At 44.8% G+C, this 20,375-nt stretch overlaps 1 protein-coding gene across 1 annotated transcript in view; it reads right to left on the bottom strand.

Moving 5' to 3' along the window:
* Nucleotides 1–20,375, bottom strand: part of CLCN1 (chloride voltage-gated channel 1) — an 81,062-nt gene that overhangs the window by 34,662 nt on the left and 26,025 nt on the right. The window contains exons 4-11 of the mRNA XM_084829690.1: nucleotides 11,411–11,564; nucleotides 7,498–7,629; nucleotides 5,604–5,728; nucleotides 5,245–5,410; nucleotides 5,023–5,156; nucleotides 4,769–4,840; nucleotides 3,938–4,015; nucleotides 2,248–2,326 (exon numbers count right to left, since the gene is read on the bottom strand). Coding sequence (XP_084685816.1) covers nucleotides 2,248–2,326; nucleotides 3,938–4,015; nucleotides 4,769–4,840; nucleotides 5,023–5,156; nucleotides 5,245–5,410; nucleotides 5,604–5,728; nucleotides 7,498–7,629; nucleotides 11,411–11,564 — 940 coding nt within the window. The remainder of the gene's footprint in view (nucleotides 1–2,247; nucleotides 2,327–3,937; nucleotides 4,016–4,768; nucleotides 4,841–5,022; nucleotides 5,157–5,244; nucleotides 5,411–5,603; nucleotides 5,729–7,497; nucleotides 7,630–11,410; nucleotides 11,565–20,375) is intronic.

The following is a 20,375-nucleotide window of genomic DNA, read 5'->3' on the forward strand; positions in this document are numbered from 1 at the left end:
TAAGCCTTCCCATGTACATTATTCCCCAACAAGGGAAAGTGTTCTAGGGCTGGGATTGGCCCTAAGTAGCAAAGTAAATTCTGATGAGAGAAGAGCCCTTTCTGTTGCCTAGAAATGAAATTTGCTCTGTTGCTTGATGCCATTTCAAAAGAGAAAGCTTTGTGCTTGACATGTTGACCAGATTGTTATTTATTAGCCAGTTTATCTAGACAGTTATCAGACTTCAAGTACAGTAACTCAGAATACACAAGAGTCTTTGCACAATGGAACTGCCAAAAGTCTAATCACAATGAAAAGGGAGAAATGTGTGACAAATGGCTTATGATGTCTCAGTTTTCCCTCTTGCCTGGTGGATGCTGTCATGAGGGTACCATTGCTTTAATAACTGCCTTAGGAGTTGATGGATGTGGAGCAAAGACAATATGCCCTTGCTGAAACCCATTGCTCAGACACACCAATTCTGCACAACATTGCAAGTCTGAGCTGAAATCACCAGTCGATATCTGTCTACATCTATTGCCCTGTTGATATGACTATTGGGCAATGTGCAAAGAGTCAAAACATGTGGGGGGAGAGCGGGAATATACCAGCAAGCCCCATCACCCAACTTACATGTGTTCACTAGACCATCTGCAGTGAATGTGAGTAGCTCAAGGGACAGGGGTTGCCACTACAATCCCAACACATGCATTCACTCTGTGGCCAATCATCATATTATCTACACTGATACCAAAGTATAGAGGCTTATGCAAATTCTCCTTCTCAAAATGTACTTGAACATTTCAAATGTATATTCTCAGCACATACATTGGTTCAACATTGCCAGTTATAGATACTGCTGGATTTAGCGATTTGAAAATATAAATCAAGAACATTTAATAGCCTTAAATCTTCAAAATCTTTATTAATATTTTATACCTTTTTTTCTAGAATCTGTAAATGCATTTCTAAATGAAATTTGGAAAAGGCTCAAACCCCTGAAGTTCTGCTAAATTTCCAGATTATACAAAATGCTATTTCAGTTTAGGATTGAGAGCTATTCTGTGCATGTGGGTGTGGGGGAAGGGTTGGCAGCAGGGCTCTGTCTCATGGTTTAAGGCATTGGAACCTCACTGGTTCTGCTTCAGGCGGTGGAGGCTTGTGGCTCCGATGTTAGTGGGGCAGTGAATCCACACCCTGGATGGCTGCTTTAGAGTTCTGACTGGTTCTGCATGAAACCTAGAGCAGATTCACTACCCCACTGACATTGGAGCCACCAGCCTCCACTGGCTCCAGGGTAAAGAGAAGGAGCCCAGTCACAACCACACTTTCTGATCTAGACTGCATTATAAATAAGCTGTTAATTAGCATGGATTCACTTGTATTACTTCATTGATCAATACAATATAATGTCATTGTATAATTTCCCAGCCAAACTGATATGGCAACCGCCTAGCGCCTACCCTGCAACATTTTACACGTAAAAACGGGCACTCTTGCACACTTCTACCACCCTTATTTTTATATAGCATGGATCACTGCCTGAATGCACCACACTTATGTGCTCCATCACACACATACTATTTCACATTGCTGAAGGATTTTCTCTGTCTGCCATACTCTGTTCATTTACTCTAAAGTAGCTTGTGCTGCACTGGCTTCTCAAGCAAAACGTGTAAACTGACTGTAAATGTTTCCTTTCTTTAAAAAAATAAAGAATTTTTAATAGAAAGAATAATCCACAGTGGATCTGGTTGTGCTTAGAATAGCTGCTGCAAGTAAAACACATAAAACGCATTCAGCACCGTTTGGATAGGCATTTAGTGGGAGAGGGTGGATGGGAAGTTAGTGCACCCTACTAACATTTTTTAAAGGCAGCCCCAATTTTCCCCCAAGCAAAAAAAGCCCCAAGCATAAACAAACAAACAAACAAACAAACAGGGAAATAACAGGAACAAGGATTTTCCAGGCACTGTGCCAGAAAATAGGGGCTATCCCTGGAAAATAGAGCTAGAGTATATGTACTTGTTATTTAAGTAATTTCCTGCCTGTCCATGAGATGTCACTTCCTTGCATCACAACTACTTCCTGCTTTTCACAGGATGTCCTTTAGCCTCTTTCCTCTTTGTCTGTCAGGCGATGTGAGATAAAAGAACCACACTGCAGTGCCATAAAAGATGTCAGTTGCATAGAGAACATGGCTTTCATTCCAGAAATTTCCTCAGCCTGGAGGGTAAACATCTTGTAGAAATACAGGAATGCACTTGCCTCCAAGAGGAGCCCCGAAGCAACATCCAACTCCAACTGCGCAAGCCGCCATCAGGAGGTCGAGTTGCCTGTGCACATTCTGGAATAGAGAGCCCAGCCAGAGAGAGGCATGCCAGGGTTAGCGGGAGCATAGAGGGAGCACAGCTATGAAGTTAGTCCCCTCTTCCTCCAAAGCAAAGCAACAGCCAGCAGCAAAACCGGCCATCTCTCAGTCAGAACACAGTCAGTGACCTGGTTCGCAGGATCAAAACAAGGCACTGTGGCTTAAACAACAACTCATGGGCTGTTGTAAGGTTGAGAGTTGTTTAACCCTCCAATAAGCCATGGCGCCCAGGTTTGGAGGACACGATAAGCCACAGCCAGGCAGTGATTATGCAAATTGCGCCCGGCACATGCTACGGCTCTCAACAAGCTACCATGGCTTGTTTGATTGTGGAACTGGCCCCCTACTCTTTAGTACCATGACTTGCTATGATATGGAGATCTAGTCACTCACTACACACAGCCAGCATCTACTATAACTCAATCTCTTCCTATGCACCACCAAGCTTTATAACTATGTGCCAGTCTCCATAATAGACTTGCATTTGCTGTACATTTATTTATTATTTAAATGTATTAGATACCTTAAAAAGCAAATTCCCAAAGCATTTGTTGCCAGCTATTGGAATGGTATTGCACAGCCAGGTACAACGCCAACCACTGCTACAGAGTCTTTAATTTTTTTACAGTCAGTGTTAGAAGCAATAAGCTTCTGTTGCCACAGTCAGCCTCACTCAAGACACACCTGCTTACAACTAAATTTTACTGTAAGCGACGTTTGCCTGTTCATTTTTGTTTATATAGCCCCCTTCTGCCTCCTGAAACCTGCTGTCAGTAAGTACCCTTGATGAAATCATCCTTGCTTATTTACAGCTGCTCAACCACACATTAAGGATAGCAACTACAGTCAGGATTGTGTGTGCCAAAAGTAAAAGCCCATTTCTGGACAAAGGAAATTCTGCAACAGGAATAAATTATGCAAATGTAGGCAACTTTGCAATTTTTCATAATTTTGCTTCCAAGATGCAGATTTGCAAGAACGTGGAAATACGTTTTCACAAGGAATGAGGTGACAGAGGGGTACCAAGGAAGGGCTCATCATAACAAGGTTAGATGTTCAAAAGGACACGTACAGCCATGGCTGAGGGACAGGAAGCTCAGCAGCCAGGCCCATCCCTGGCTGCCAGAAGCATTTTTCAAACCCATGTCAGTTTTTGATCCTTCACCAGAATTTCTTATAACCTTTTCCAGCATCTAGAAAGCTGCTACTTGTTTACACAGAAGCTGAGATTTTCAGGAGGCCAAACTTTGCTCCCAGAATTTTAGGACTAGTGTTTTAAAAGGCACAGAATAAAAACTGGTTACTCTTGACTACAATGAAGCATGCAATGGATTTAGCTTCCTTTAAATTCCAACATTTTTGGTTAATTATTCTTGACAGGTTCCTTCATATTCCGCTGGCCTCTTCTTTTACTTTCCTTGGTAGCTAACCTGCACTTGCTGCCATTTCCCATACTGTCCACCTGTCTTTCATCTGACTTACACATTTATTAACTCTGGTCCCATCATCAGTACTCTAGGTCTCTGCTGCTCCCTCCCACCTGAACAATCTCTCTCACAAACCAGATGGAGCATGCAGAACACTTACCTCATACACACCGCAAAAGATGGACATGAACTTGCTGAGCACAGCAGCACAGATGCTAGCGATGTGCACAAAGGGGCCCTGGGGGGAAAAAAGCGGATGGGGAGGGGTGGGATGTGGAGCATCATTCAAATTATGCCACAGTGGAGGCCAAAAAACAAACACAAACTCTGCCTCTAATCACCCCACCAGTCTGCTTGTCTCCCTCCCCCTGCCCCCACTGCTTATTGTACATGCTAGGGAAGACCAGAAATAGGTGAAGAATGGAAAGGTGGGGTGTGTGTGTGTCCTTAATTAGAGAGAGGACGAGTAGACTCAAATCCCCCCTCCAGAGCACAGAGAGAGGCCCGCAGCCAAAGAACTGGCTGGTTGTTTCAAACCAATGTGTGAACGACAGCCCCACACCTCTGCAGCTCTGGGTCACACACAGCTCTCCTGCAGCCTGTTCTCTCTCCCCTCTTAGACTTCTCCCTGTGAGCCTGGCCTTGTCCTCTTTCCCATGTTCATCAGGACTGCTCCTTCCTTCATAGGTCTCCCTGCTTCCCTCGGCCTGCTGCCTCCTTCAGTCCCTGCCTCCTCCCTTTCTAGGCCTCACTGTGCATCTTTTAGTATCCCACTCCGTCCCTAGCCTCTTCTGCCTGCCCCACTCCTTCCTAGAAGCAAAGGCAGTCAATGGCAGCCAGAAACCCTTTTGCCTGCCCTGCCCCTCTGTGAAGTTAGAGTAGCTGAGCCAATCACGATCAGAGGTTTCACCACCACCACCACCACCACCACCACAAATCCCAAAGACACTACAAGATTGATGGCCATATCTGCTTCCCCAGCACTACCCACAGGGCAGTGTATTGGCCCTCCTGGCTTACCATAGCAGGAAGTGCCAGATTCAGCTCTCCGACACTGTGCTTTCTGTTTCCGTTCAGCAGTGCCTGCAGCAATATGGCCTGTTCTCAATCAGCCTTATTTATTAACGCTGCTGCTAGTTTTTCAACCCCTGTGTGGTCTTCTCTTCATGCTATACTTCACACAGTCTCTGCCTCTGGTCACTTGCCCTCTTCTCCTCCCACTTCTCTACCCACTGCCGGGCTCACCTCTTTCCCAACAGGTATCCCACTTCCCAGGCCAGCTGTCAGGCTTACAACTTTGGCCAGAAAAGCTTTAGGTGTCAGGTATTCCTTGAGGATGACTCCCCGCATAATAGTTTTCAGCTCAGGGATCCCAGAGCCTGAACAAAGAAGACAAGTAACAGTGAAGAATGGTACCACAGAGACCAAAGGACACAACCCGTGCGGAGAGACTGAGGCTCAATCTACACAGGTCGTTGCCAGATGTGTGAGTCAGATAGGAAGTGGGGTGATGGGGACCCTGAGCAAAAGGGGACGGGGGGGTGCTAAATGGTTCCCTCTGCCTGCAGCTAAAGTGCCTGGCCTCTATCCAGATGTCACAACTGGGCACCAAAACCAGCAAGGAGAAAAGCACCTATGGGGAAATGAGGCAAGAGCAGGGAGACTCAGCTGAGCTCCTTTTGACCGGGGGGCCCTTTTAGCTCTAAAAATGGAGGGCACTTTATACGTGACTGGGGTGGACCTGGGCTTAAACAAATGGACCTGCTGCTGTGGTGTAGTTTGAGCTCAGACAGACAAATCTTCCCATCCCTTGCTCTCTCACCCACAGCCTGCGGAGAGACAAGTTGGCAGAAGAGGGCAGCAAAAAGGATAAGGATGAGGGGGTAGGTGACCCAGGCCAGGTACTGCATAGGGACACTTGGGTGCAGCTCTTTGTACATCCACTTGTAAGCTGTGGGGGGAATAACAACAGATGTCAGCAACAGTACAACCTGAAAGAATTCAGTGAGTGTCAGACTAAACCAGTGGAGGCTGGTGGCCCCAATATTGGTGGGGCTGTGAATCCATTCTGAGTTTCAGTCAGAACCAGCCAGAATTCTAAAGGAGCTATCCAAGGCTCTAAACCGATTTTGGGAGACAGGGGTCAGAACCTGGGACAGCTCCTTTAGAGTTCTGGCTAGCTCTGACTGAAACCCAGAATGCATTTACAGCCCCACTGAAATCAGCCTCCACCGGACTAAGCCAGGGTTGCAGAATCTCTGGCCAGGGAGCCAAATGTGGCCCTCCTGGGGTCCCTATCCAGCCCTCTGGAGTTCCACAGATGGCCCCACCCCCTTCTCCTGGTTCCAACCTACTTCCCCCACCCAGTCATTTGGCGGCTTCCTGGTTCTTCCCCATTCTAATAGGCAAAAATGCCCCTCCTGAGTCTTAGTTACTGGCAGTAAGGGTTTCAATGTACACTATCCTGGTATTTTGGCCCTGCCCCTTTTGCCTTTGGCCCCACCCACCACTGGAATGCAGGCCCTGGATGCTCCTCTGAGATGGAATTTGGCTCTCAGGCTGAAAGAGCTACTGCACCTCAAGACTAAACCATAGCAGGTGTATTCACTGGCCAAACTCAGATGATGAACACAAACAGGGTCACCAACCTTAAACAGACAGAGGCAAACTAGATGATACATGGGAGATGCATGAACAGTCTCCCAGGCTGTTTCTTTTTTTTACAGGAAAGTAGCAATGTAAGCTGAGCTCAGTGGCGCATCAAGATGGAGGGGTCCTGGCACTAACAGCCAGAAGGCATTGTGTTGCTATTCCATCTTCTTTTACTTGAGGTGCAATCTTAGGCATGTTGAGATAGAAAAAAGTCCTACAACTCTCAGCATTCCCCATCCAGCCATCCTGACTGGGGACTTCTGGGAGTCGTAGGACTTTTTTCTGTCTAAACGCGCATAGGATTGCACCTTTAACAGACTTTCCATACTAAGGAAAAAGATGGAAGAAGTGGTGGGAAAACATGGGAAGGTTACAAGAGGAAGACACCGTCATCTAGAACCACCAAATCCTGTGAGTGAGGCAGGGTGATGGTGGTGCAATAAAAGCCTCCTCTGGGAGCACCCCTAGGCTGCAGGTAGGGGGTGGGGATGGAACTGCTTAACTCTTCCCCTTCCTGATATTTTTCTGCTTAGAAATTGCCACCCACACTAGCTGCAATCTCACGCACATGGGAAAAGATGCAGGGACCTTGTGTCCTTCCTCTTACACGGAGAAGAGCACCGAAGAGCACCGTGGGGAGCGCAATTTTGAAGTGACAAATAGCAGGAGGGGAACAAGAAAAGCCACCCTTCCCCCTTCTGTTCTGCCACTGAAACTGGCGCCTTCCACAGCTGTTTTTCAGTTTTGTCTTGTTTCATTTTTTAAAATCATTTACCCACATTTCTCCTGTATAGTTCGGCCCTTACTTATCCTTACTACCAGAATGTATTTTGGCTCTTTATGAATTTCAGTTGTTAGCTTCTTAGATTTATGATAAAGGAGTGTAGACATTTGTTGAAACATAGCATAAAATAAGGGCACAGTGCTATGCATGTTTAGACAGAAAAAGGTCTTACAATGTCCAGTATGCCCCAGCCTGCATGCCTGTAGGACATGTATAGGAGTACACCTTAAATGTATTTGTTTTTATTTTGTTGTTTGTTTACTTTAGAGTGTGAGCCCACATACCTTGAAGGCTCTTGGCGCTGGCATAATCCACCCCCCAGCTCACCAGTGCCATTACAAGACCCAGGAGGATCAAGAATATCCAGTCTTCTCCCAGCTTCTTGGTAATATATTTCTCGATGCTTTTAGCACAGGCTGTGGAGGGGAAAGACAACAGTGTGAGCGACAATAAACTTTCTGGACAAGATCCAGCCAAAGTTCAACATTTTTATAGCCCTATTTACTTCACTGTTAGCGTCTAGCTCTCCCAGTGAAATCAATGGGCCTTAAAAGTGCTTAATTTATGCCAGATTGTGCATTTTCCTTCTCACGCAGATAAACCTAGCAGGGACTACATAATTCAGAGAAGCTGAAGGATATCTATTCACTCAACCTCAGTGAATTCAACAGGATTAAATCAGCCTCAATCCATGTACTTCATCAAGTATGGGCTGTGCATCTAGCTGAAAATTAGCAAACAGCAGATTCAAAACAAATAAGGAAAATGAAACATTTTCCATTTCACTTAACCTGCAAAAATTGTATTACTGACCAACCTGAGTAAAAAGAAAAGTCCATCTAGTCCATTATGCTTTGAGCATTCAGGAGTAATATGATAAAAATGATGTGCCAGTCATTGTATGATTCATCAGTCTCCCTCCATTAACCCCTTACTTTCCAGAGCTCCCTTAGTAATCCCTTAGGAGGCATTTTGAGAATAAGGTTGTATTTCTGAATTCTCTTATTGATATACTATATATTCTATATTGAAACTGAGGATCCATACATTTGCCTTATCCTTATCTTGATCCAATTATTCTAGAGGTTTCATACTGTTATGGACAGCCATTCCTGGCCATGCCTTCTTTTTGTTAGGAAAACAGTTGGCTAATTGCTCAGGATGGGTGGTTGATGCTTTCTTGGTGGGAGAGATTACAGAAATTTCTATTGGTGACACACGTTTCCCTCCCACCCACTCCACCCCCAACTAGGATGATGTAAGCTAGATCTGTGTGTGCTAACAGAACAACAGAAGCACGTTTGGGGATTGATAGAGAAATGGCAGTTTGCAGGACAAACTATGCATTACCGTAATCTTGTTTTTTGAAAATGTGTGCTTAAGCCGCCCATTTATATTTTGAATGAAAAGTAGCTGCATAGGACCTCAATCTGAATTTCCTCCCAATCTATGGGTGCTTCCAAACAGAAGCCTTCTTGCATGTACAGGCCATTCTCTGTGTGTGTATGGGTTTTTTAAATGTGTAATTATAATATACTTTCCATGCTATAGAAAGCTCCTTAGTATTTTCCTTTTTATTATTCTGCCATCTCCCATCCACATGTGAGCAGAGTGGGACACGATGCAGCAGTAGCTGCCTTTTTGCCCCTCCCCTCCACTACCTCTTCCCTCCCCACTGCCAGCAGTTTCCTCATCCCACTTCTTTATTCCTTAGTGCACATGCACACAGATGAGTCTGTTCCCCTGTGCACACATCTTTTTTTTTTAAGTAATAACAACAGCAACAACAATACTGGAAGTGCGTAACAGCAACAGACCAACAATTTGCTCTTCTCCCCCCATAATGATGCTGCCTTCTTTATTCCTTTTACCAAGGGTACTTCTGGGCTTGGTTTTTATTATGGAATCGTCCTGCCTCATTCACAAAAGTGTGGGAGGGGCAGGGAGGCAGACCATGTCTTCTGTTTTCCTTTCCACAAAGTCAGAACAGCTGCACGATGCCCTTTTGATTGGTAGCGCTAGGAGCCTGTCCCTCTGGAAGCACCCTGAACCTACACGTAAATGACAGAGCAGCCATCCACAAGGAATTTCCCTGCACATGGCCCATGTGAAATGATAGATTGAAATGATAGAATGCTGATAGTTTACCATGCAGGTATAATACAGCTGCACATGTACTTAAAAAAACAACAACAGAAAAGGCACTCCCACATGGAAGGGTTATAAATATTGCCAGTACAAGGAGACAAGTTAGTTTCCACAGGGCCCATTCCCAGCCTTCTTTCCCCATTCTCAAGTTAAATCCATCCTGCTTTTCCTGCCTGTTCTTCTAGGTTTGGTGGGAAAGAACAACAGCCAGACATCAACACAGGTATAATATATATTGAGAATAGGGATGTACGAATTGTGTACAATCCATTCCATCTGTGTTTCACAGTTTGTCAGGCGCCTTTCATTCTGTCATCCACCTATCAACAGAATTGTATTTTTTTGTTTCAAAATTTGTACAAATCCACACTTGCACAAACGTGAATTTGCACAAATTCACATGTGCAAAAATGTGCAGACTCCCACAAAATGTGCATTTTCACACTTTAGCCTATTGATTGATTGATTGATTGATTGATTTATCCTTTTTATTTTTGCGTATTTTTCTATGACAAAATTTGCACAAAATTCCTGAAGGTTAGAAAACCGGTCCACAAGTCTGTGGAATCTGCCCGACAGGGGAAAAGCCGGTCCACTGTGGAATCCATGGAAAATCCATGAAAATCCATGAAAATGAAATGAAGATGAAAATGAAAATGAATCCATGAAAATGAAAATCCAAATTCATTTGGTTGCGTTGCAGATTTCTCCACCATCCCTAATTTAGAGCGCACGGGGAAAGGCAAGATAATCCTACACTGGGATCTGTTAGAAGGAGAGACCCGAGGTCTCGTTTTTTCCAATCACCAAGTGTTGCCAGGCATTGTTCCCTTCCCTGACGGGCTCCATACTTGAGCTCCCAAGATCCAATCCCTCGTCTCATCAGAATGTCTGGCAACCCTGGTGTCTTCTTTTTATGAGGACTTTAGGAACATAAGAGTATAGGAAACTGCCTTATATGGAGTCAGACCCTTGGTCCCTCTAGCCCAATATTATCGACAGTGAGTGGCAGCAGCTCTCCAGGGTTTTAGGCAGGAGTTTTTCCAGCTCTACCTGAAGATGCCTGGGATCGAACCTGGAACTTTCCACATGCAAAGCATGTGCTCTACCACTGAGTTACGGTCCCTTTCTTCCTTTCAAGAGGTGGATAGAGAAGGGAGCAGGAAGGAGCACTTAACCTTTCCTGCCTACCATTTGTTCACTCCAAATCAGACCTGGCTTCTCCCCAGCAAGACTCCAAACATGAATTTGAGAGTGGAAATGAATTTGTAACGCCAGTATGAGGGCTGGTCAGACAGCCTGGGCCCCCCCACGCCCCCCACCCCACCAAGAATACACCCAACACTCCCTTGTGGTGGATCAGTTACAGGGAGAATTTGGTAGTAGTCATGGGCAAGCCATCTTTGAGGGAGACTTGTCTGACATTACTGATTTTTCTCACTGAGGATACCCAGAAAAGCTGTGTGGGGACAATCTGGAGTAGGGAAGAAGTGAGCAGGAAAAGAGATCACCACTCCAGCCTCTTCTCTGATCCAGATTTCTCCCTCTCAACGTAACTTCCATCCCTAAAAGGGCCATCAGGCTACATGCATTTACAGGTAGTATGTAGTTTGTCACTGAGTGCACACACTACAAGATCCTTCCCCAACCTGGAGCCCTGCAGTTGTGTTGGACTGCAACTCCCATCATTCCTAGCCAGCATGGCCAATGGTCCAACACATCTGGAGGGTGCCAACACATCTGGAGGGGAAGGCTGAACTACAGGCCTTCACAGAATTCTCTGCAATGTCCAGTCGTCTAGTGGTAAACATGCAGGGGTTACTCAGTCCACAGATTGATGTAGGAGAAGACAGAAAGCTTGAAAAATCACAGAATGGAAGTATGGCAAGTTTCCAAGCCATGATCTCTTTGTTTATCGCTAGGATTCCTTTTTCACTCCTGCCATATACAACTAACTCAACCACTCTTTACCCCACACTGAACAGTGCACCTGCCTCTCCCTACCAATAAGTAGCGCGTGCTGGAAGAACAGGCTTCAGTGCGGCCTACCGTGGCACTTGGAGTAGTGCTCCTCTTTGATTTCAGCCTGACTGCTCCCCTGCAGGTGGCCCTGGCCATTGCCTTGGGGCTTCTTCTCACTCAGGAGTTCAGCTGCTTCCTTCTGGGAAAGACTGGGGAGCTGCTCTGTGTACTGGCCATAGAGCTGGAAAGAGAGGAATGGGCAATTAATAGTCAAGCCATTCAAAAGACGACTCAGCGCGACAGAGACAGCAAGATACACCAGCCGTAGCTGGTTTCCAAAGAACCATGACAATTCGAGGCATCAGTCATTCACATCTACATTCGTGAACCTCAGCTGGAGTGCAGATACATTTTGGCCCTAGTCCCTATGGCACTCAGGGCCAGTCCATACAAGGATGTGCAACTGCTTGGATTTTGTACACTTCATTACACTGCACTTGATAACTGACAACTAAATGCGTACACTGAGTCCACTGCAAATTATTAATGTGAGATGATATGAGAATCCTGCCCGTGGCATACGATCTGTGATAGCCCATTCATACGTACAAGTCATGTTACTATTTCTTGTTGCAGCAGTCAACTGATGAAACTGCATGTGTGAATAAGCCCTGTCTCTGGAGAAGTTACATGGCGGATGCAGGTAACAGTCTCCCAATTTGTGTTTGCACCCTTTAATGAAAAGCAGTCTTGCGAAGGTGTGAAGGGGGAGTGGATACTTAACCCTTTTCCATGTGCGATTTTTCCAGTCAAGATTCCACCCCCGCCCCAGTTGCTTTTCCATCTGTGGAGAAAAAGGTCTGGGTACCATATGGGCTCTGTGTGTGTGTGTGTGTGTGTGTGTGTATACAACTCTTTATGGGGATGCTGCTCCCCAAGGCAATTGTAATGTATAGACCAGCACTTATTTGGGGGAATGGGGACAGGGTAGTGGGCTGACCTGAAAATAATCCAGATTTTCCAAATTATTTGGGGGCATCTACTGGATGCTGAATTAATATCAACACCAGGTCCCTAAGGAGAAGTAATGCTGGTATGGAAAGCAACCGTACAATGCTAGAAACCCAGGTTACCATATTATTTGCAAACATAACCACTGCTACTTGGATCCTCGACATGTGGTGCAGTGGCACAGATGACCAATTGTGTACCTTTTCAAAATAGCACCAAATTTACACCACATATGGACTAATGCTGATCATTTTCAGGTTTGGAGGCATGTGGTATTGCACAGACAATTGTACGTGTTATAAAATACAGTGATTCATAAAACAATTGTTGATTTTTTCATAAAGGCATCATAAATGGTACACCATTTGTACATAGTGATCATTTTCAGATATTGGGCATGTGGTATTGCATATGTGTATGCATGCACAGCCACTTGAAATAATGTTCTTGTTTGAACATGATACAATAGACAGTGATTCATATAACAATCATGCACTTTTTCATAAAAGCATCAAACTACCCCATTTCTGTACTAATACATTGTGATCAATTTCAGATATTGGCGCATGTGGTATTGCAGATGTGTGCATGTGCACATCTAATTGAGAATGATATAATACACAGTGACTCATAGCAGGCATGCACCTTTTCATAAAAGTACCAAATGTACACCATTTATAGACTAATAGTGACAATTTTCAGACATTTTTACACAAAAGCACCAAATATGCACCTCAGATATGGAGGTGTGTGATATGAAAAAGCATCCTGTTATATGAATCACTGTATGTTATACCACACTCAACTGGCTGCATGTGTGCACACATGTGCAATACCACATGCTCTAATATCTGAAAATGATCACTATACATTATTCAACAAACTGTGAAAAAATGATGCTTTTTTGAAAAAGTGCATGGTTGTTATATGAGTCACTGTGTGTTGTACTACGGTCAAATAAAAACATTATTTTAAGTGATTGCGCATGCGCACACATGTGCCATACTACATGCCTCCATATCTGAAAATGATCACTATATATGGTGTATGTTATATGTTATATTGTTAGATGAGTCACTGTATTTTATAACATGCACAATCAGCTGCACATGTATTTTATTTTATAACATGCACAATCAGCTGCACATGTAAATACATGTGCAATATCACAGGCCTCCAGATCTGAAAATTATCATCATGTATTAGCCCACAACCAGTGTAAAGGTCCTTTACTGAAACTCTGCATGACTGTTGCAAAAAACGGAGCTATGTCGCTGCACTAAGGGAAGCATTTTCCCCGCCGCATCAGCCATGTTGCAATAATGACATATAAATTGGATTTAACTAAGATTCCAAGTCTAGTTTCCTTTTTTTTCCTTTTCTTTTTTTTAGTAATTTACACATTGGGGTTCACAAAACAGCAGACCAGCCAGACATAAGAAATAGATCTAGCAAGCTTCACAGGTCAATGGGAAGAAAATTTCTTCAAATTTGTAGTGATCAACAATAAATGAAGTATATTTAGAGACATCAGATAAAAAGTATATTTAGAGACATCAGATAAAAAGGTGCAACTTCAGTGAAAATAAGAAACTTTTCTTATGGTGGCTAACCAAATGGGTCAATTGTACCCGTAATTCTGTTCTGCAAAAGGGGAAGCTCAGGAAATTATCATTCCAATTTTATGAACTGTGTTTATATAGCCTCATCCCAATTCACAAAAATGACTAAACATAATCATTTACACATCATGGGAAATTAGTCCCTATGCCAGCAAATAAAGCATGCAGCCACTTCCTGGGAAGATCAGAATAATCTCTCTGGCATAGTATAAATGAATTCCCACAAACGTTTTCCCAGCTGCTCCTTCTACTCTTCTGAACATGAGCGGCGGCAGCTCTTGTCTCCATCTGAAGCAAGAACATCCCTGTGCAAATCTGGAGCAGAGTCTTGTGTGATACTCCCAGCATGGCTGGTGCTACATGTGAACTCAGAGGGTGATCCAGACTCTGGGAGATACTGAAGGAGGTTCATGCATGGAACTGGGAATGCCAGAAGCAGCATGTGAAACTGGATAAATGCGCTGCTTCCACTATGGCAAGCATTTCTTGAACTGTGCTGTCCCAGGTCTGACAGTGGAGCAAAGCCTGTCTTTTGAGTGCAGTTCTGAAAAATGTTATGTCATAGTTATGGATAACATGTCAAGGGAAGTTGGAGATCAACTTGTTGGCAGGATGAAAAACAGACTGACTGAAAGGTTTATTATTTCTCCAAAGACTCCACCTGAGCTCATTTTCTTAGCTGTATCCTGTAGAAAAATTAATTTGCCCAACATGGCTGAGCCAATAGCTTCAAAATGATAAATACGAGGATGTATTTCCAGCATTTCACAGAGGAACGCTCTTATGTACTTGTCACACACCTATTTTCACACCAGGGAGCATTGCCTGAGACCTCGAACCTATGCCACGAATACACAAGGCTAACAAACCTTCTCCATCTGATCTATGTTGTATTCATTTCCTCCACAAAATCCTACCCTGTACTGGCTTCCCTTGATAAAAGGTGTCCTCAAAAAGCACTGGGAACTGTAACCACCTGTGCAGCCTTTTTTTTTTTTTTTTTTGAGGGGAGGAGAATCTAGCTGCTCCCCTCTGTAACGGTGGGGAGTAAATGAAGATGGCCTGCCCCTAAGACTGATGGATCCATTGGCTCCCAGAATACCCTAGGAGTGATGCAGGAGATTATAGCAGCAGTTCTGTCATTGCCCTGGTGGAGGTGTGGAAGAGAAGGCTAACTGGAGTGATTTGACAAAGCTTCCCAGCTTCCCAGCTTTGTCTCCCCCAACCTCATCTGAACCCAGTTCTGAGGAGTTGGATGCCATGAAGCATGGTGGGAGACAGATTGAGCAGTGGTAGCAGAAGAGTGAACATGCTACAGAGCCCATTTGCAGACCTATGAAGTGTCACTGGGTGATGAAGACATCTTTATTCTCCACTTTCATTGCATCAGATGAATTATGACCAATTGAACTCTTCCAAATGGTGAGGAGCCTCTTGGCTACTAACTATGTTTCACCAGAAGGTGGAACTTCACTAGTCTGTTGCATTTTTTCCCCCACTCAATTCTTTGCTGATAAAATTGCTCACCTCTTCTGCTCTGACTTGGATCCCACAGTCTGGTTTCCTTCAAGGATGTTGATGGGTTGCTTGGCATTGTGAAGGCTTGCTACATGTGGCTTGGATTACTTCTCCTCCTGGCCGGTGGAAGCCAACCAAAGTCATTAGAGCAGAGCTACGCGGAAGACTAGGGCGGTGCACCACTTCAGCCTGGATCCTGGAGCGGATTGGGGTGATTTAGGCCAAAGTGGTCCAGTTTCAAAGTGGGTTTGGAGCGGCCCAAAGCAGGTCGGACCACTCTGAAGCGCTTCGGGCCACTTTGGCCTGATTTGGACAGCCACCCACCCAGCTGCATGAGCCCCCTGGTCCTTAACTAGACCTGTAGAGAGTCCTTAACTAGACCTGTAGAGAGTGCCTGCAGCCGTTGCCACCTTGGAAGGAGTCACCATAGCAATTCTTCTTCCGGTAAGTAAAGGTTACTACTGCTGCCATAAAGGGGCATAGACTGCTGCCGTAAAGGGGGCATCTATGCAATATTACAGGCACAAATGGGCCATTTACGCCTGTAATGTGCAGATGGCCCATTTACGACTGCAATCTACACAGCATTTACTTCACAGAAGAAGAAGAGTCACCATTTTAAAAGAAAATGACGACTCCCTCCAAGACGGCAATGGCTGCAGGTGCTCCACACGGGTCTAGATAAGGAGCAGGGGGCTCGTGCCAGTGAGGAGGAGCGGGGGGCTTGCGCAACTGGGAAGGGGATGGGTGTGGGGCTTGCACGGCTGGGCAGGGGCCACTTCAGCTGCTGGATCTTGCTTCAGATCCAGAGGCTGAAGTGGGTTGGCCTAGCTCTGGATCGGCCCAAGGCGGGTTGAGGCCGATTCAGAAGCTCCGAATAGGCCTCTGGAATGGGTTCCCGGGGGGGGGGGGGTGTCCCTGCATAGCCCTACTAAAGATCCATCTAGTCCAGACATGAGTGAACAGCACCGTCCCGCTCACAGTCCCCAGCAACTGGTATTCGGAGGCCTACTGAAGTTAACTTGAGCGGCTTCTGGAAGGAATAGTTAATACCACATTGGAAGGGGCAAGACTCTTGCTTTATTTTAAGGAAGCAGTTATTTGTGTTCTTCTTAAGAAACCAGTGTTTTTAAGTAAAAGAAGTATCTAGCCAGTTTTAGGCCTGTATCCAACGTCCCCTTTCTGCAAAAAGTGGTAGAATGTGCAGTAGCAGAGTAAGTCAAGCATTCCTGGATGACACATCCTATCTTGACCCATTTCAGTTTGGGTGAATGGCTTAGGTTGCTCTGTTGGATGACCTCTATCAAGACTGTAGAGATTGGCATGGGTAATGCAGTTCTGTTGATTATATTGAACTGGCTTTTGATACTGTGGATCACATTATTCTTTATTTATTTAGATCATATTCAACTTTATGTTGGCTTTAGTGGTGGGGGAGTTGGATCTTTTCTGATTACATTTCCTGGGGGTGGGGACCCATCTCAAGCATTTAATTCCCCTTTCTTCATCATCTTCTGTGCCCCCCACCACTGCTACCCTGACCATTAAGATACCATCCCAGGCCAAGTTGCTCAAGAGCTTCCAAAAAACCTGGGGATTGGTTGTATATTGAGTACACATCCATTCCAATTCCATTCAATGCTGGCCTGTGGATGCATCTTTCATTCTTTGAATTTTGCAATTTTCAGAGTTTCATTTTGATCTGCCTATTTAAAATGTAATGTCATGTAATGTCATGTGCTGCACTGAGTTAAACCCCAGACTTACAGGATAAATGGAAAATGCCAGAGGAGAAGAGGGGCCCTTCCCTTCCTACAACATAAAACGTCAGCTCAATCAGAATATAGTTTCTTGTCAAAGAAAAAAAAGGGTGTGTATTCACACAATTCCTGATCCAGTGAGGGTATTTCTGGGTATGACCAGCCTCCACATAGATGGTTCAGGGCACCCATATTTGGTCTAGCCTGGAACAATTAAAATTTCCTTGTTCAGCTCCTCTTTTTATAAAATGTTTTTTGGTAAGGAGGGGAAAGTGTTTTCTTCTTTCTGAAGTTTGTCCAGTGTGTAGAGCAAGAGTCCTCAACCCTTTTGGGCCAGTGGGCACATTTAGAATTTTGAGAAACTGTCATTGGTGCCCTCACAAAATGGCTGCCACAGTGGGCACACTGTGAAATACCCATTTCACAGAAAGGCAAACTGGTGAGGCTAGAAGACACGTAACTTGCCCAAGAAACTGAATACACAGAAGTGGTAGGGCTGAGCCACAAAACACAAACCCACTCCTTCAGTTTTCTCTCTCATTCAGAATCACCCCCTTTCTCTCTTTCTCACTTTTTCACCCCGCACTCCCACACACAGGATCCATTCATACTTAAAGGTGTAGAAAAGGGCAACCAAAGTATCAAGGGACTGGAGCACCTCCCCTATGAGGAAAGTCTGGTGCTGTTTAGCTTAGAAAAAAGGCAAGTAAGGGGAGACATAACGTTGATGTACAAAATTATGCATGGTGTGGAGAAGGTTTTCTCCACCTTTTCTCATAATATTAGAACCTGGGGTCACCCCATGAAGCTGAATGGTGGGAGATTTAGTACTTACAAAAGGAAGTATTTCTTCACACAGTGCATAATCAAACTATGGAATTTGCTACCACAGTATGTAGTGACGGCTGCCAACTTGGACAGCTTTAGAAGGGGATGAGGCAAATTCATGGAGGATAAGGCAATCAATGACTACTAGTCGTGGCGGCTGTATATTACCTCCAGTATCAGGGGCAGTAGGACTCTGTATGCCAGTTGCTGGGGCATATGTGCAGAAGGATGCTCTTGCCCTCATGCCTGGTTTGTGGGCTTCCCAGGGGTATCTGGCTGGCTACTGTGCAAACAGAATGCTGGGCTACACAGGCCTTTGGTCTGATCTAGCAGGGCTCTTTTCCATACATTGCGGGGGGGGGGGGGGAGAGATGGGTTTCCTGCACCTTTTCTCCTGCAGGAAGAAACACAGCTTGCAGCAACTTCGAGTGGACAAACGGCAGGAGGGGGAAAGGTCAAATAGTTCCTCCCACCCCACCCCATCTTTCCTCCACTGAAATTGGAAGAATTCTCATTTTTAAAAACACCTGGGAGGCTGTCCAACTGTCTTTCAGGAATCTCCTAGGCCCAATCTACATGGCTGATTTAGTGCAGTGCATATCAGGGTCGTTCGTGATGGATAACACTGTTGCCAATCCGCAGCAACCCCAAAGCGTCCCTCTGGAAAGGGTGCATTTTCGGAAAGTCCTTTTAGGGTGTCTTTTTTCCTTATGCGATTTCTGCATGGTTCCGCTGCGGTGTGCTCTGTCCCCCCACATTAAATCCTGGGCGTGCCTATTTCTGTGACCTGGCAGTGACATGGTCGGGGGGGCGTCCCCCCCCAGTCCCTTTTCCCCCTTTCAGAGTAGGGCTGCTTTCCCATTCACAATATGTAGCCTTTTTTCCATTCACAGTATCACAGTGGTGCTGTTTCACAGTTTCAGGCATTCACAATAGCACAGTAGCTGCTTTACCCATTCACAGTTTGTAACTTCTTTTTCCCCGTTCACAGTAGCACTGTTTCAGGCATTCACAATAGCGCAGTAGCTGCTTTACCATTCACAGTTTGTAACCTGTTTTTCCCATTCATAATAGTGCAGCAGCACTGTTTCAGGCATTCACAATAGTGCAGTAGCTGCTTTACCCATTCACAGTTTGTAACCTGTTTTTCCCATTCATAATAGTGCAGTAGTGCTGTTTCAGGCATTCACAATAGTGCAGTAGCTGCTTTGCCCACTTACAGTTTGTAACTTGTTTTTCCCCGTTCACAGTAGCGCAGTAGCACTGTTTCAGGTATTCACAATAGCGCAGTAGCTGCTTTGCCCATTTACAGTTTGTAGCCTGTTTTGAACATTCAGAATAGCACAGTAGTACCGTTTCAAGTATTCACAATATCCCAATGGTGGATGAGAGGGGAGAGGTGTAGGGTAACTACAGGGGCTTAATTCAGCACTTCCATTAAATTTCCTTGAGCAAGGGAGCGTAGACAGGGGTGGGGAACAAGACTCTCTCATTTGCTGAGCAGCACCTACTGGGTTGATGATGTTCAGTTCTACTCCCTCGATTCCATCCACCCAACCCTGAAGTTTCAAGTGCTTTGTGACCCGGGAAAGTGGGTTTTTAGGTAGGGTATAACTCCACTTTTCTTGCTTCGTGTACCTCTGACTGAACAAAGCAATTTCATGAAAATCTGGATATAACCAGAAAGTGCTTCTCACTTCCATGTAGATTAGGCCCTAGTTTGAGTCTCAACCACAAAACTCACTGAGTGAGTTTGGGCTGGTCATGATCTTTCAGCTTAATCTGCCTCTTAGTGTTGTTGTGACTATAAAACCCATTTATATTACTTTGAGCTCCTTTGAAAAAAGTGAGGGGATTTAAATTTGATACATAAACAGTTTTTAAAGCACCTCAACAGAGACAATAGTAGGATGGATTGGCATCCTCTATCATGCCACTTCCAACTCTCGGGGGGTGGGGGGAATTGTCTCTGGAGGCTTGTAAAATAAGCAGCCACTCATAATGGCCAGATTCAGGTCCGCCTTTGCATGTATTTCATCACCTGTGGCATATCATGATTGATTCCAGAAATGTATAGTGCGAGGGGGCAGGGTGTCTCCAGGTATTTTATCTTGTCCCCTACACAGTCAGAATACAGCACATAAAGCAAAGTGACCCATAAAGGCTCTAACTGTGCACCTTATCAAAAATGAAAAGAAAAACAAAGACAGGTTTGTCCTAACTAAGCAAAGCACCGAGAAAGAAAATTGCCAGTCATGAATAAGAAATTCACATTCAAAAAAGACACAACGTATCACAAAGCACAGACAGAAT

The sequence above is a fragment of the Heloderma suspectum genome, chromosome 2 (genome assembly GCF_057233095.1).
Source record: "Heloderma suspectum isolate Gila_16-S chromosome 2, 16-S_ref, whole genome shotgun sequence".
NCBI classification, from domain to species: domain Eukaryota; kingdom Metazoa; phylum Chordata; class Lepidosauria; order Squamata; family Helodermatidae; genus Heloderma; species Heloderma suspectum.